This window comes from Podarcis muralis, chromosome 13 (genome assembly GCF_964188315.1).
Source record: "Podarcis muralis chromosome 13, rPodMur119.hap1.1, whole genome shotgun sequence".
Classification (NCBI taxonomy): Eukaryota; Metazoa; Chordata; class Lepidosauria; order Squamata; family Lacertidae; genus Podarcis; species Podarcis muralis.
This window is the reverse complement of record NC_135667.1, coordinates 17,952,945-17,968,029: the sequence shown is the minus strand read 5'-3', so window position 1 is coordinate 17,968,029 and position 15,085 is coordinate 17,952,945. Positions and strand designations below refer to the sequence as shown.

The following is a 15,085-nucleotide window of genomic DNA, read 5'->3' as shown; positions in this document are numbered from 1 at the left end:
GGGGTGATCCTGGGAGATTCAGGAGCGACAAAAAGAAGTAAGTCTCTGCAACAAGATGTAGCAGTCACCACTGCCAGTTTATCTTTAAAGTTGATGGGATAAATTCATGCAGCATAAGGCTTTCAATGGCTACTAGTCATGATGACTATTTGTCTGTCTGTCTGTCTGTCTGTCTGTCTGTCTGTCTGTCTGTCTGTCTGTTATCAAAGGTAGGTGACCTCTGAGTTGCTGGGCTCTTAAGTAAAGTGGGGGCTATTGTCTTCCTGCCTGCTTGCCTGTGGGCTTCCAGAAACTTCTGGTTGGCCACTGTGTGATGGACTAAATGGACTTTTGATCTGATCCAGAAAGCCTATTCTTATCTTCTCATGTAAAGATATTGAAAGACAATTCTCAGGCACGGTGATCTCCATTGCCCTCTGGAGAGCTTGGAACAGCACCATATGTTTTTCATTGATCCCGGTAAATCCCTGCTCCCCACAACCTAGATATATTTGAACATACTACTTGTGGCAAAGTATGTTTCACACAATGTCCTTTATTGAAAAACAGACACAGTACATAAATTTAAACACGTTCCCCCGTTAGTAAATTAACTACCTGCCACCCGCTCCCTAGAAAGTTACCCCCCTTTTTTTTGAAGAAATGAAATATTCTAGTGTCAGAGGAAGGAAATCAACAGAGATGCATAAAAGTCCACTTCTAGAAATGATGCCAACTCTAGATATCTCTGTTAGCCCACCCAGCCCTCTCCTCCGGAACAAGCAGAGGGGGAGATGGGATTTGTAAGGTTTACATTTTAAATATACTTTTGGGAAAGGCGGGATATGGACTGAGAAAGTATTAGCCTTCAACAGGAGCAGAGGAAACAAGGGTGAATGTGCTGATTAAATGCTGTAGTAGCCATACTGGGCTAACCTTTCAGACGAAAAAAAATTCAGGCTCATTGACCCCAATCCAGAGAAACTGCAGTTCTAAGCCTGCTCACCTGGAAGCAAGTCCCATAGAGTTCAGTGTGGTATTTGCTTCCAAGTAAGTATGTTTAGTATCGGGGCCTGCAAGTCACCCCCCTGTCCTCTTGAAATATAGTGGGATATGTTAGCAAGCAGCTGTAAGCCAGGGGAAGCTGGCAGCTAAAGAGACAGCTGCGCTACATGTTTAGCTGTTTTTACACTCTTTTCATCCGTCATGGCTTCCCCAGAGAGAATCTTAGAAGTTGGTTCTGGATGAGATTTATGAACTGGGAGCTAATGAGCCAACTGACAGGCAGGACTCCTAAATGCTGAGTAGCAGAGAGAACAGAGTGGTACTGGGCGATTACCCAGGATCCTTTGAGAGAGGGGAATGGGGTTTCATAGTATAGAAGTCAGGGCACCTGTTTTGGTCTTTCTATTTTTTTTTTAATGTGAGGGATGGAGAACTGGGGGGCCAAATGTGGCCCTCCAACCCCCCCCCCCAAGCCCTTAGGACTTTCCCTAGATCACACCCTCTTTCTCCAAGTCACACCCCCTCACCTGCCTCACGTCACACCCTCCTTGACTGTTTGCCTGACTCAGGTGTGTCTTTGAACTCTGACAATGCCTCTTTCTTGTCTGGATGGAAGATAGAGAGGGGTGTAAGTCTGTGTGGAAACTGCCCCACTGCACAAACCCAAAATTCCCATTTCTTCCATCCATTTTTGCCATTGGTATAATGCAGCCTTTGGGTTGGAAAACGTAGATTGCTTTTAACAGGTACCCAGGTTATTTCTGGTCTCAAGAGGCCTCGACTGTTGAGCCTTTTATTTATTACCTTTGTATCTCAGCCCCCAGGGAGCACAGCGTGACCCCTGTAAAGTTTGCACCTTTTGTCACTAAGCTTCATGGCTAAGTGGAGATTTGAGCCTGGGTCTGTCTGCTCAAATCTAGGTCCTCAACCTTTTTCTCTTATTTCCCCCAGTTTCCTTTCCTTGTTTTGTTTCTGTCCCTCCTCAACTCTTTAACTACTACTACTTTTAAAAAACAAAAACAAAAATACCTGCTAAGGTAAATGGTTCTTATGGCTGCCAAGCCTACATCCCCCATTGGAAAAATCCCAGTAAATTAAAGAAGTGGGCTAGTAGAGAATGTAACAGGGATTGTATTCAAAGGGGCACAAACTTATTTTTGTAGCTGTACTTTTGCATGTTCACACACACACACACACACACACACACACACACACACACGGTTAGGGGTGTTCAGTGTCCCCATCTTTCCCATCATGCATACATTTATTCTTACATCTCTGTGTTTTCTCCTCCTCCTCTTCCAACCCCCAACCCCCTATTTTTTCTTTGGTTCGTACTGGATGAGCTTCATTATTGCATCGTTCTTCATCACCCCTTCAATAAACTCCTTTTCAGCAAGTTTGTCTGCAAAAGGAGAAGGAAAAACAATGCATGCATGTAAAATGTGAGCGGTAGAATTACACACAAAAGAAGCAAACAGATAAGCCGAGGCAGCCAGGGATGGGGTGAACTGGGGGAGATTGTGAACCTCTTCCCCCCCACTAGGGCTTTTCCCCAATTGGGGCGCCTGATTTTTGAGGAAGAGATGGGTACAGTGTGTGTGAAGTTCTTTAGCAGCACACCCATTTGTTTATATTTTGGGCATCCATGCAAAAATGGTAGTCCACAAAAGTTGTTAATAATGCTTTGGATTTGTATGGCACCTTGGTCTCCTTATCCTCAGAATTAAGAGCATTTGTAATGTGCAGGCAATCTTGTTCAGTAATCCTTGCAACAACTTGCAGGGGGAGTATACTTTTCCCCCATATGATTTGCATATATGTTAATGATGAGTGCTGTAATGCCTTCTGTGTTTTATGTAGGAGCTCACCGAAAGCTGAGTTAACAGTAAATCAAACTTTTATTCTTGATGAGGCCCTGCCACACATAGTTCTGATTCAGCTCTCAAGGAGCTGGACTCCTGGGTTGTCACTGTTTCTCTTTAAGGGGCCACAGGCCAGATATTTAATTGATAATAAATACATTGCAGGTGCTATCTTTCGAAGGTATGTCCCCACCACCGCATCTCTCTTTTGCAAGGCTGCTTAACTGCATAAGTAGTTAGTGATTTGTAGGCACACCTGAGGCCTGGAAGAAACTGTTTCCCTTCAAGTTTCTGAAATCTCCTTTTATGGTTGCCTTGAGGATTATTTCTCCTTTGTCAAAGGCCATCAGGCAAATGGCATTTACTTTTGTCTCCACAAGGTGGGCTATACTGTGTGGAAGGACCAGGTCAAAAGTGGAACACTGTGTGTGTGTGTGTGTTAACTAATTTAACTAATATTTATAGGACCAGTGAAGTAGTTAAGTCTATCTTTGTTCTGTGATATTTCTCCTTACTTTGTCATTTTTTCCCCAACCTGCATGCGAATGCCTTGTTAAAAACTTCGTGCGAGTTGATAGCTTTACTGCTTTTTAAAGTTTCAGCCTCGTCCCCGGTCTACAGAACATACGGGTAAATCTCTAAGTTTGCATGTGGCAGTGGATTAATCCTGTTTCTAATGCTCTCATGCACTGCACACAAATAGATGTGCGGACACATGAAAACAAAGGTGCCACATTCACTCCTCATTGAGCTGTTTTGGGTTTACACCCATTAGCTGTTACTCCTAAATATTTTTTGGTATTCTTGTAAATCTTGGGCTTCTTCAAGGTCAAACACCAGTGAAGGACTGAAGGTTCTGAGACACACACACACACACTCTCTCTCTCTATATATATATATACAGTGTGTGTGTGTGTGTGTGTGTGTGTGTGTGTGTGTGTGTGTATATATATATATGCTAACTGAGAAAGAGGTCAATAACAGTGGGCTGGATCCAAGCAAAGTTAATTGCACAAGTTGGGACTAGCTTGTCCCTCTGATTTCAATGGGACCCAAGTGTAACTCGTGCCAAAGACCACTGGGCCACCTCTCTCCATACTCAGTGGCGCTTCGTGAAAGCCTGTGCTCTAGTGCTGAGCTACAGCCACTCAAAATCCTTCTAGCCCACTGAGAGGCTCTGGATCCAACCCCATGTGTTCATATAGTGATAAAATAATCATCCCCCATCCTGCCCTCTTGTGGCAAGAAAAGGTGTGTTACAGACTTAGTAACATGAAAGAAGGTCGCTACCTGTTTCTCCCTTGCCGAAATATGCCCACAGCTTGTTGGCCCGTTTTTGGGGGGTGTTTTCATCATCAGCCAGGGTTTTCTGCTCTTCTGGAGGAATCATCTTAAATATGGCCTGTTGGAACAAAAGGGGGGAAAGATCATAACACAACCACTCATTGGGTCTACTCTGAGCAGGACTTGGCTGGATGCAACCCTTCTCGTGCAGGACAGGGAGTTATATATATATATATTAAAAGCATCTTTACCCTTGCAAGCCAAAAAATGTTCCCAGAGCTCTCAGAGCTCTTGGCTTAACAAAAATCAGAAGACAGTCCCTTGGTCTTGGGCGTACAGTCTAAAAGACATGACACACAAGGTAAAAGAGATGAGGGAAGAAATAGGAGAGAAAGCAAGCTCAGGGGTTTGAAATAAACATCAGTTCAGGTAGCCTCATGGAATGGTGATAATTGATGGAGGGAGTTTCCGTTGCAAAGGCACTTGTGTTGCTCGCGCAAAGTCTACACCCTTGTGTTCTGAGCAGAGTGTCAAGGACAACCAGGTAAGGCCCACTCCCACAATCCACTTGGAGCCAAAGTTCCAGTTATCAGTTTCTGGAGCCTAAATGATGCACTTCATTTTTCTGTGGTTCATTCTGACGGCTATTTCACCAGTGGCAAAGGAGGTGGAACATACTGTTATGAGTTTGTGGGTGCTAGCCACTTCTAATCCCTGGATTCAGCGAGTGTTAAAAGTGAATTAAGGCAGGCTAGCCTCCTGGGCCATTAAGAGAACAAGGGATTAAAGGGCTTGTGCCAGATGGCAAATGAATGGGGGTCCCCTCCAGCAACAGATAAAGGGGCAGGGTTTAGAGTAGAGAGGGAAGGAGTGATGTCACTGAGAAGGAAAGCAGCAAACTGGAGAGAGAGGAAGAGGCGAACAACATTAGAGAGCAAAGTTTGATGTCTTTGTGAATTTAGGGCTGTGGCTATGGAAGAAGCAAGACCTATTTGGGGTGTAAATGCTGTGAACCCCTCCATCCTAAATTCAGGTTCTATATATGAGGAAATGAACCATATGTCATCAAGACACCACCGTCTCCACTGTGCTTCATTTCCAAAAGGAAACACGAACTCTGTGTGAGCGCCTGGAATCTTGCCCTTCTCAGAGATTGGGATGGCATGCAATAATACTGACTTGGCATCCTTACAGGCAAATATGTGAGTCTGCTGGTGGCATGAAGGATATGTTATAAGCAGCAGCCTATATGGAGTCTAGACATTCCCTCTCGCATAATGGAAGCAGAGAATAAGGCTTCTAATGTAAAATCAGGCCACTTGGGGAGACAGCTGAGAATCCCAGCTTTAATTTCACAGTAGTAGACACAGGTCTCTTGCACAGAAACTAATCTATTGATAACCCTGGGCAGTGCAATGGAAAGTGTGCAGGGCTAAAATTGAATACACTAAGGCTGATCATTCTTTGTGGAGCCTCGGGTGGTATTCAACCAAATTTTACTGAGACTAGACCCACTGAAATGAATGGCCACAACTAAGTTAGGTCCATTAATTTCAAAGGGTCTACTCTAAGTGAAGGGTCTTCATTGAATACCACCCCTTATTTTCCCATCTGCAAAGTATCCAGTGTGCCTGTTTCGCACACTGTTTCTTGTAAAATCAAACAAGGATTGTAAATCATATTGCACCTTTAAAAAGTTAATAGCAGCTACTATTTTATTTTTAACTCCACTCTCTTGGGGGCTTCCAGGGAGGTTAAATGTAGGATACTGTATATGTGTAGTGAATTAAAAAAACAAAATCAATCTACTGAATTGGACATATGTGAGAAGCTTTCTCCCCATGCATACCTTATTAAACAAGGCAAGTTTCTAAGTTTCTAGTCTTCCTGCTGAAAGAAACTGCCAGGAAATATTTCAGTGTGGCTAGTGAATGCTCCAAAGACAGAAAAGGACTGGCCAGAGCTGCTTCCAAGGGGTCAGAGAGAGTTTTCATTGCCTTTTACAACCTCCTGTGGATTCCAAGGCTGCTATTGTCTGTAACAGCAATGAGGACTCCAGCTTTCCTCAACCCAGCCAGCATCACATTATTTTTTTATACTTATTAGTCGCTTTACTCACTAAAGTGACTCAAAGCGATTTACAACACAGTATAAGCATTAAAAGGGACGTGGGTGGCGCTGTGGGTTAAACCACAGAGCCTAGGACTTGCCGATCAGAAGGTTGGTGGTTCGAATTCCCACGACGGGGTGAGCTCCCGTTGCTCGGTCCCTGCTCCTGCCAACCTAGCAGTTCAAAAGCACGTCAAAGTGCAAGTAGATAAATAGGTACCGCTCCGGCGGGAAGGTAAACGGCGTTTCCATGCGCTGCTCTGGTTCACCGGAAGCGGCTTAGTCATGCTGGCCACATGACCCAGAAGCTGTACGCTGGCTCTCTCAGCCAATAAAGCGAGATGAGCGCCGCAACCCCAGAGTCGGCCACGACTGGACCTAATGCTCAGGGGTCCCTTTACCTTTACCTTTTATAAGCATTAAAACCAATTGCAGCAATAAGCAAACCAACAGAAGCCTAAAAGGGAGCAAGCTCTCCAGTCCCCCAGAAATGGCTGTCAGGCTGGATGCCAAGGCAAAGCAGGAAAGGTGTGAGGGGGAAAAGCTGACTTCACATTGAAGCCACAAGGTTCACACTGGTAAAAAACAGCAAGCCCATCTTTGTTATATAGTCCTAGAAGAGGCAGGGCTGAAGTGGCTGTCATGAAGAGCCCCTGCAGGTCAGAATTTCCCACATCACCAGTGAGTTCCGTGTAGAATGAAAGAGCGTTTTATGGTAGTCGTCTCAGCATTATGGCAAAATATTGTCCAGTTTCCCTCCTTTCCCTGAACTGTTGATCTTTTCATACTGAGGAAGTGTAAAACTTAGAACAGATCACAACCTGGTCTCTGAATGTTGCCTGTTTGTTTCCCTCCATTGCCTTCCTTGAGGACTAGACACCTGCCTTCAAAAAACATGCCACAGCTTTCCCATAGCTGGTTTACAAACTTCCCCATCAGCCACCTTACCACCAAACCACATTTTCCCCTTTCCTGCCTAAGCCAGTTGTCCTGCTAATTTTGCCAGCATCCTTTAATCAGCTGGGGGGGGGGGGGAATAGATGGTGCATAATAAACAAATTGCCTCGGCTTTATTTTGACATTGGCCTGAGGGCTATTTCTTTCAGGAGGGATTCACGGGCATAGCATAACTTTTGGTTTCTGCAATTAAAGTGGATTAAAGGGTTCTGTGGCCCTTGCACACAAGAAATCCACTTAAAAAAAGAAAAAGAATCAAGCTTTTGGAGGTATGGAAAGTGACAGAAATGCATTGAAATGTATGAACAGCTGCCCAGTGGAAAGACAGATCAATACCCTGCAAGCAAATACAGATGAAGGCTCACTGGCATATAACTGCCCTGCAACCAAATCAGCATAAATGCTCAATAAAGACTTGATATAATCTAACCACCGTGTTAGCTTTGCACAAGCAAATCAGGATTGACTGCCCAGTAAAAATGAATGATTGATGTAAGAAGGCTGCTTACATGCTGATTTCTGAGCATGGTGAATGTGCTGCCTTGTTTCTGGTGTACGTTGAGCTAGACTCTCATCACCTCATCTCTCAACTGAATGCCTGGAAAGCCTGCCATCTTGACACATGTTGAGACATGGCAGTGAGGAGTTGGCATTCCCCATAATGCTAAATGTTTGCATGGGTGAACCAGAAATTGACTGACCACAGTGGCTGCCTGTGGGGAAGGAAAGGTCCTCCCCCCCCCCTTTCAGTAACAGAATGGAGATTTGGCAGACTTTGTCCAAAATTACGAACAAAATTTGTCCATATTTTCTCATAGGAAGCTAAATTCCAGGGGAAGATGGTAAATTTCACACAAGTAACAAATCGTAGATGTATTCAGCACTTTGAGTTGTACAACTTCTGTTGATTTAGCACCATCTCTGGTAAGATTCAGACGCATATAGTTTTAGCAGAAAGTTTGCTGTGGAAGTGACACAAGACAAACTACATTTAATTGAATAAATGTACTTTTGCTACTACTTAGGACTTTTCTTTTTTAAGTGTATGGCTTGCCTGAAGTAAGGGAAATGGTTCACTGCCAGTTTCAGCCATGAGGTAAATGAGCAAATGGCAAACCTGCCCCCAAATCAAACGGTTTTTAGCACTCGAGACAGACAATCCCACATGTGCCTCTCGCTCTCCTTGGCGGTAAAAATACAACTATTAAACAGCTAACAGTTTACTGTGCTTTCATTATACCCCAAATAAGCCGCCTCAGTCAGCCTGATGGTAGGGCCGGCGCTTCAGGCTACTGAATCCCTGATTTGTTTGCTGTCTGATGTGCCTGATAAATTGAGTGTAACGGTAGCAGTAGGGAATCATTCACGCTGAGGGAAAAAATAAAACACAGTGAGCCCTAAGTTGCATGTACTTTGCTTTCAATCTCCAGTCACTTTGATGACGTACAGCAAACAAAAAGGGTACCTGTCCCTTTTCAAGAATGACTTTCTACACCTGCAGTCCATCTCACTCTGTAGTATATTTAGGTCTTCAGGAAGGTGTCTGTGTGTCTCTGTCCGTCCGTCCCCTTTCTAGTTTATTTTTTACCACCCCCAAAGGAGGATTTGGGCTAGTAACTAAGGGTTGCTTTCAGTCAACCCACTTTTCGGGTGTTCATTCATTTATTGAGCGGGGAGGTTACATGACATTGCATCAAACTATTTCCCCCTCACTTTCCTTATGGCAAAAAGTCAGATCATGGGGGTAGCCGTTTGTTGTGCAAAACCTCCCAATCAGCTATAATCAGACAACCCGAATCGCACCTGAAGAAACAACGACAGCCCGCTAGGTCATATTCCAACTTCTCCTTTTCTCTCAGCCTCCGTTTACCCTACCTGTGCTATTCCAATAATCGTGACTTCCCTCACACAAGGTTGTTACAGGAATGACCAAACAAAGGAAGCCCTTCTTTACTAATCTATAAACAGATGGACATAGGACAGGAGACATGTTTATGTGGTGGCCCTTCTTCCTGGGAGACCTGTTTGCTAATTTACAAGGGGTCTGTGATCTGCTCACTGGATTTCAGCATGAAGTTTTGCTCAAGAGCGACGGATAACGTTGAAGACCAAGAAGTCTAAGAGAGGCAACCCGAAGAAATAGGGAAATGAATTAATGTACCACAGGAATGGAGGGAAAACGAAGGCAGAGGGTTGTTCGTGTACACGGATGGAACTCTTACTATGTTTGGAAACAAAATGCAGATTTCTCTCTCCATCCATGCAGCACACATAGGAAAGGGAACTCCCTGTGTTTCACCCAGCTGTTAATAACACAGGAACCCAGCTAAGGAAAAGCATGTGGCAACACTAATTTAGGGCCTCCACAGACTTCCTTTCTATTGAGTATTTATGCTTATCTGTGCTCCTGTTGGTATTGTGGCAGGTATGATGCGGCCCTGCTTTCAATGCGCTTTGCGGCTGCAAAAGTTTCATGGTGGACATACTGCTTTGTGTCCAGTCATTGCCTGTCCTGCTGAAATCCTGTAACTTATTTTACCACAAATGCCCTTTTGTTGAGAGGGGCGTTTTCATTGTGCTACAGTGCAAAGGGGTGCTTCTCCAGACAACAGTCATGAGCTAACCCTGCAGGGGCACTGCAACAGTGCTGGATTTAGGGTGATGTGGGTGGTTCTTCTGCATAGGGCACCAAGACGAGGGGGCACAAAATAATAATAATAATAATAATAATAATAATAATAATAATAATAATACCTATATTTCTACAGATACCTACTGAGAAGATCCATTAAAAAGCTACTGTTACTGAAAGGAATTCATGTGAAAATAAGAAATATTTTGGGGAGGGTGCCAAATTTTGTCATTGCTCGGAATGCCGTATTACCAGAGTCCACCCCTGACTGCAGAACAATGAATAAAGTGGGATGGTGTGCAGAGTCGATCCAGTATAACTTCACCACCAATGCGCTATGGCTGCATCAATGACATGTTGAAAAATACTTCCACACACAAAAACCCCACAGCCCAGCCTGGAGAGGAAAGGGTTACGACAGTGTTCTTGGTACTCTGGAAGAGGAAAGGATCCATTCACTGGTAATTTATTATTTACTTTCCCCACAAACCGAGCTGGAATGTGGATGTATCTGGAGCACATAATTCCTGTGGGAAGGTCATTCAGAATTCCCTAAACAAGTAAGCCTCTGAAAACCAACACCAATACCCCGTAGCGTTTAAGAACCAGGACTTTTGGGTTCTTGGGGAGAGGAATGGGATATCTCTGCACCAGCTTCCCCAGCCAGCTGGTGGGATTTGTTGTACAAACATCTGCACCGTTGCCATCCCTTTCAAATACTGTATGAAATTCTTCAGCCCTTACTGAGATCTCCTCCAAACCTATCCCCAGACAGACTTTTCTGCTCCTTGACTCCCCTTTCCAAGGTCGGAGGAAGCTATTCCTCCGGACAAGACAGTTGAAGCGAGGCAAATACTGCACTGAGAGGGTCAGGGATTTAACCCTGCCTAATCCAACTTTAATCTCAGATTGCTCTGCCCTTCTTCCAAGGTTTGTGGCAAACACATCTGCAGGGGGAGTCTAGATCAGCGGAGGAAGGCTGGCAGCAAGGAATTATGGGTTACATATGGGTTACATACTGCGCACAGCTCGGTGAAATCTCAGAGGTGCCAAATTTGTACAGGCACCTTGGCATTTTCTTATTGCAAGGCAGCCACTTTTCAGTTGGCCCTCAGCTTAACAGTTTTCCTGAGAAAGGCATTTCCTCGCTATGGGAGTAGCAGCATCCAAATACTTGCCTACACTCCAAATATTATCCATTTCAGGCCTGTTTAACAAGTTATGGATCCCACCACAAACTGAATAAAGGAAACTGTAATCCCTGCTCTGGTAAATACAATATTGTTAACGCACCTGCAAAATTAGAATTCCCAGCCACTTTTGTGGGAAGCCATGATGGTTAAACTTGCTTCAAACTAGTTTATACAGTATTTTGTAATACAGATGTGTTTAGATTTGAGTCTAGACGTGAGGGCGCAATTTTGGGGTTTTAAGAAATATATATGTATTTCCCTCCCTGCTCAAAAAATATATACTGTATGTGAAAATGGCTTCCTATCTTCCTTAAAAGATGAACATTTGCTTGCAGGAATGAACCTGCTGAGGGCAGCTGAGGCCATGAGATAAAATTAGGAGAGGATTTGAACCTGTTTACTCTGCTGCCAATCCAGCTCATCCTGTTAAAGGAATGTAACAGGATTTCCCCTGCCATTGGGCAAGGCTAATTCTATTTTGACACAATGCAAAGCCTTCAGCTAAGGTAATCCGTTGTCATCCCATCACCTCAAGGTGGGTCAAGAGAAAGTCACATGACCAACCATTCCTGCTCCCCTCTTTAACTGGTGCAGCCATGAGTTTCAACATGTGAGGCACCTGCCATGGGAACACAGGATATGTTTCCATGTTGGGGGACACGGCGAAGGAGGCTAGAGATGATTGAGGGAAGAGAGAGCCTGGAGCTCAGCTAGATGGGTCCATGAATGGGTGGAAGAAGAGCAGACATTCTTATAAATTTCCATCTACTGCAGGTGGTTTGGGGTGAACAGAATGCTGGGATAGGTAAGGCCCTGTTTTTCTGACCAAGTGTAGGCCTGAGGCAAGGCTAGATGGGACCAAAATGATCCAAGCGGGGGACCAGAAAAATAAAACCAAAACCCCAATAAGGATTTCAGTGCAGTGGTTCCTTCAGGTAGACTTCCGTGGCCTTGTCTCCAAACATATTATGTGTGAAAAGGGAATATTTCCCCCATGTAATTCCACAACCAGTTTCAGTGCATCTGGTCTTGCAGTGGGGAAGCTCTCAGCCTGGATCTTCCCTGTATTCCCTTGTCGTCGTCCCCACCCCCCGCCTACAAGCCCCCTCCCAAAGCCCCCCCTCTGTCTCGCCCCACACGCCCTCCTCACTCACCGTAACGATCTCAAGAACCTCGTTCTTGCTGATTTCTCCATTGCGGTCCACGTCAAAGAGCGAGAAAGCCCACTCTAGCTTAAGGTTGGTCTTGCCGGTGGAGGTGAGGTGGAGGGCAATGATGTACTCCCGGAAGTCGAGGGTCCCATCATCGTTGGTGTCGAAGCTTCGGAAGACGTGCCGGGCATACACCTTGGGGTCAGAGTTGGGGAAGAACTGGGCATAGATCTTCTCGAACTCGGACCTGCTGATGCGCCCGTCCGGGCACTGCTTCTGGAAGCTCTCGTACCATTTACACAGCTCGTCCTCCGAGTACTTGGTGTTGAGCTTCAGGTCTTCAAGGATCTCCTTGGAGAGGGCCCCACTCTTACTATTGCCCATGGTTTGGCTGTACGCTCACCCCGCACCGCCAATGCTCCGAGCTCGTCCGCCTTGTCCTGTTTCAACAGAGCTAGTGGAATGGCTGGAACCTCGGCACCTTCTTATATAGACTCCCTGAGGCGGGGGAAGAGGGTTGAGAGGACCACGGAGCCCTCCACTTGCCACACCTGGTGGCTGTGAGTGTGCATGCGTGCACACACACACACTATACACACAAAGAGTGGGGCTATTTTGGTTGCACTGATCACATTTGCCCCCAAGCTCTTTAACGCAAGGCAAATCGGATTTAGGCATCATGGGCCTTTCTTGCTCCCTCCTTCTTGATTGCCCTCCTGGCCTCCCTCCTCTTAATGCCTTGCTCAGTGCTGTTTCCGACCATGTGCAAGCCTGGAGAGTGACTGGGGAGGAGAGGGGTATTGGGAAGAACAAAACCATGGGCGGAAGCAGCATACGGACTGGTGATTGACAGATGGACAGAAGACACAGCCGTTGCTCTGTTGACACTTCCACCCTCCTGCAATATTCCCCACTGCTGGGGCTAAAACACACCATGTAGACTTATGGTATAGACAGACTTTAAGATAGATAGACAGACAGATAGAGCATAGATCAATAAACCATCAACCAGACAGAAAGACACAAAGGCCAAAGAATGGGAGGGAGCTAGGTTTCAATCCTATGCAAATGTAGCTGGGAGTAGCCCCCCCCCCAAAACACACACACACACACACACACACACACACACACACACACACACACAGTGGGACTAAAGTCAAAGCAAGCCTTTGCAAAGTAAGCCAGTGCATAGGGTTGCACTGTTAAGTATGTACCTAACTTTCCTATTGTAATTATTGGGGAAGGAAGGAAACCAACTAAGTGGCTATTTGCAAGCCCAAGTTAAGCCACCTCTTCCCACCCTGATCATTTATTCTATAGAAGAGCAGGGTGCTCTGTTTCTCTGCAAGGTGCTTCATCCTGATTTGTTTGCAGGAAGATTAGACGACACCAGCTATTTAATGAGCATTTGTTCTGATTCGCTTGTGGGGAGGTTAGCTGAGGTTCCATCAATGCAAACACCCCCCCCCCACACACATTTTCCAGTGCATTCCTCTTCACTTTTCTTACTGCAAAAAGTCCAGTCTTTCAGGCGAAGTGGGTTTGTTGGGTAAGACCTCCCAATCAATTGCGCAACCTGAATTTGCTGGCATATGATCAAATTTATAATTGAGCGGCCTGAATTTTTTGGCATGTGATCAAATCCCACCTGGAAAAGGGGCAGTCTGGAAGTGCCCCTAGTTTCTTGGTTGAATAGCTTTCAAACAGGTGGAGAGGAGAAAGACAGGTATCTTCTCCCTCAAGGCAAAGGCACACACTGAACTGCAAAAAGGCAGACCCAGATTTCAGACCCAAGCACTATCTGCAAGGCAGCGGGATAGAAGCTTATCATGATCTGGGTCCTGAACATCATAGGGAACATCTCCCTTGTGAGTGTCCCTCTGCCCCCACCCCAAGCTTTACCTGCCCCAGGCTAATGAGGCCCTAATCCAGGTACCATCTTTCAGCTCACCCTCCCCTAGGAGCACAGCCTTTCCCACGGTGGCATCTAGAATTCTTGCCCTCAAGTGGGCCGTAAGAACACAACAGCCTGCTGGATCAGGCCAGTGGCCCATCTGTTCAAGCATCCTGGTCTCACAGTGGCCAGCTACACAGGATCTGAGCACAAGAGCCCTCTTCCCTCCTGTGGTTAGTAAATCCTTTGTCCCCTCCTTTCTACAAGTCACCCAAGTTGGTGCCCATCGTGGCTCCTGTGGGAGGCAGCCCCACATCTTAACTGGGCGGAAAACTTTTCTCTAATGTGTCGTGCTTAATTTTATAAAGTTCTACCATGTTGCCTTCTTGCTCGCCTTTTCTCTAAACTACAGTTGTTTGACATAATCTGTTCTTGGCCTCCTTTCGAAGATGAGTGGAACTGTTTCTTTCCCATCCAGGAATGTAGGAAGCTGCCTTGGGCTGACTCAGACCAGTGACCCATCTAGTTTAGTATTGTTTACACTAGCTGGGACCTGCTCTCCAAGAATTCAGATTAAGGAGCATTCCCATCCCTACCTGGAGATGTTGGGAAATTGAACCCAGGACCTTCTGAATGTAAAGTAGATGTGCTGCTACTTGGGCCACAGCCCTTCCTTCTTAGTGCAGGGTTGCCTTATTTCAAAAAGTGAAGAGTTGTGGAGCTTTTCAAATTTTTAGTTTAGTTTTGCTTTTTTGGCAAATTGCAAAGAATGACACTGCCGACATGGGTCCCAGACATGTTTTTGATTTCTGCCCAGACACTGCTTATGGCTGGACATATGGCAACCCTTTCCTAGTGTCTGCAAGCACTCCAGTTGGAGAACAGCCTTTACCAAAGGTGTCATGGGCTTTGAAGACATGCGAACTCAGGACGCAAGGGAGAAACGTGCTAAGAGGAAGGCACGCTTGGCAAATCCACACCGTGATCAACTCCCGCCCAGAAACCTATCTCCCTAC

General features: G+C 45.5%; 1 protein-coding gene across 1 annotated transcript; it reads right to left on the bottom strand.

Annotated features, from left to right (window-relative positions):
• Positions 1 to 515: 515 nt before the first annotated feature.
• Positions 516 to 13,098, bottom strand: RCVRN (recoverin). Its single transcript, XM_028703568.2, has 3 exons — positions 12,179 to 13,098; positions 4,140 to 4,251; positions 516 to 2,389 (listed from the first exon to the last, which is right to left on the bottom strand). Exons 1-3 carry the CDS (start codon positions 12,557 to 12,559, stop codon positions 2,301 to 2,303), a joined length of 582 nt encoding a protein of 193 aa, XP_028559401.1. The 5' UTR covers positions 12,560 to 13,098; the 3' UTR covers positions 516 to 2,300.
• Between the last annotated feature and the right edge of the window lie 1,987 nt (positions 13,099 to 15,085).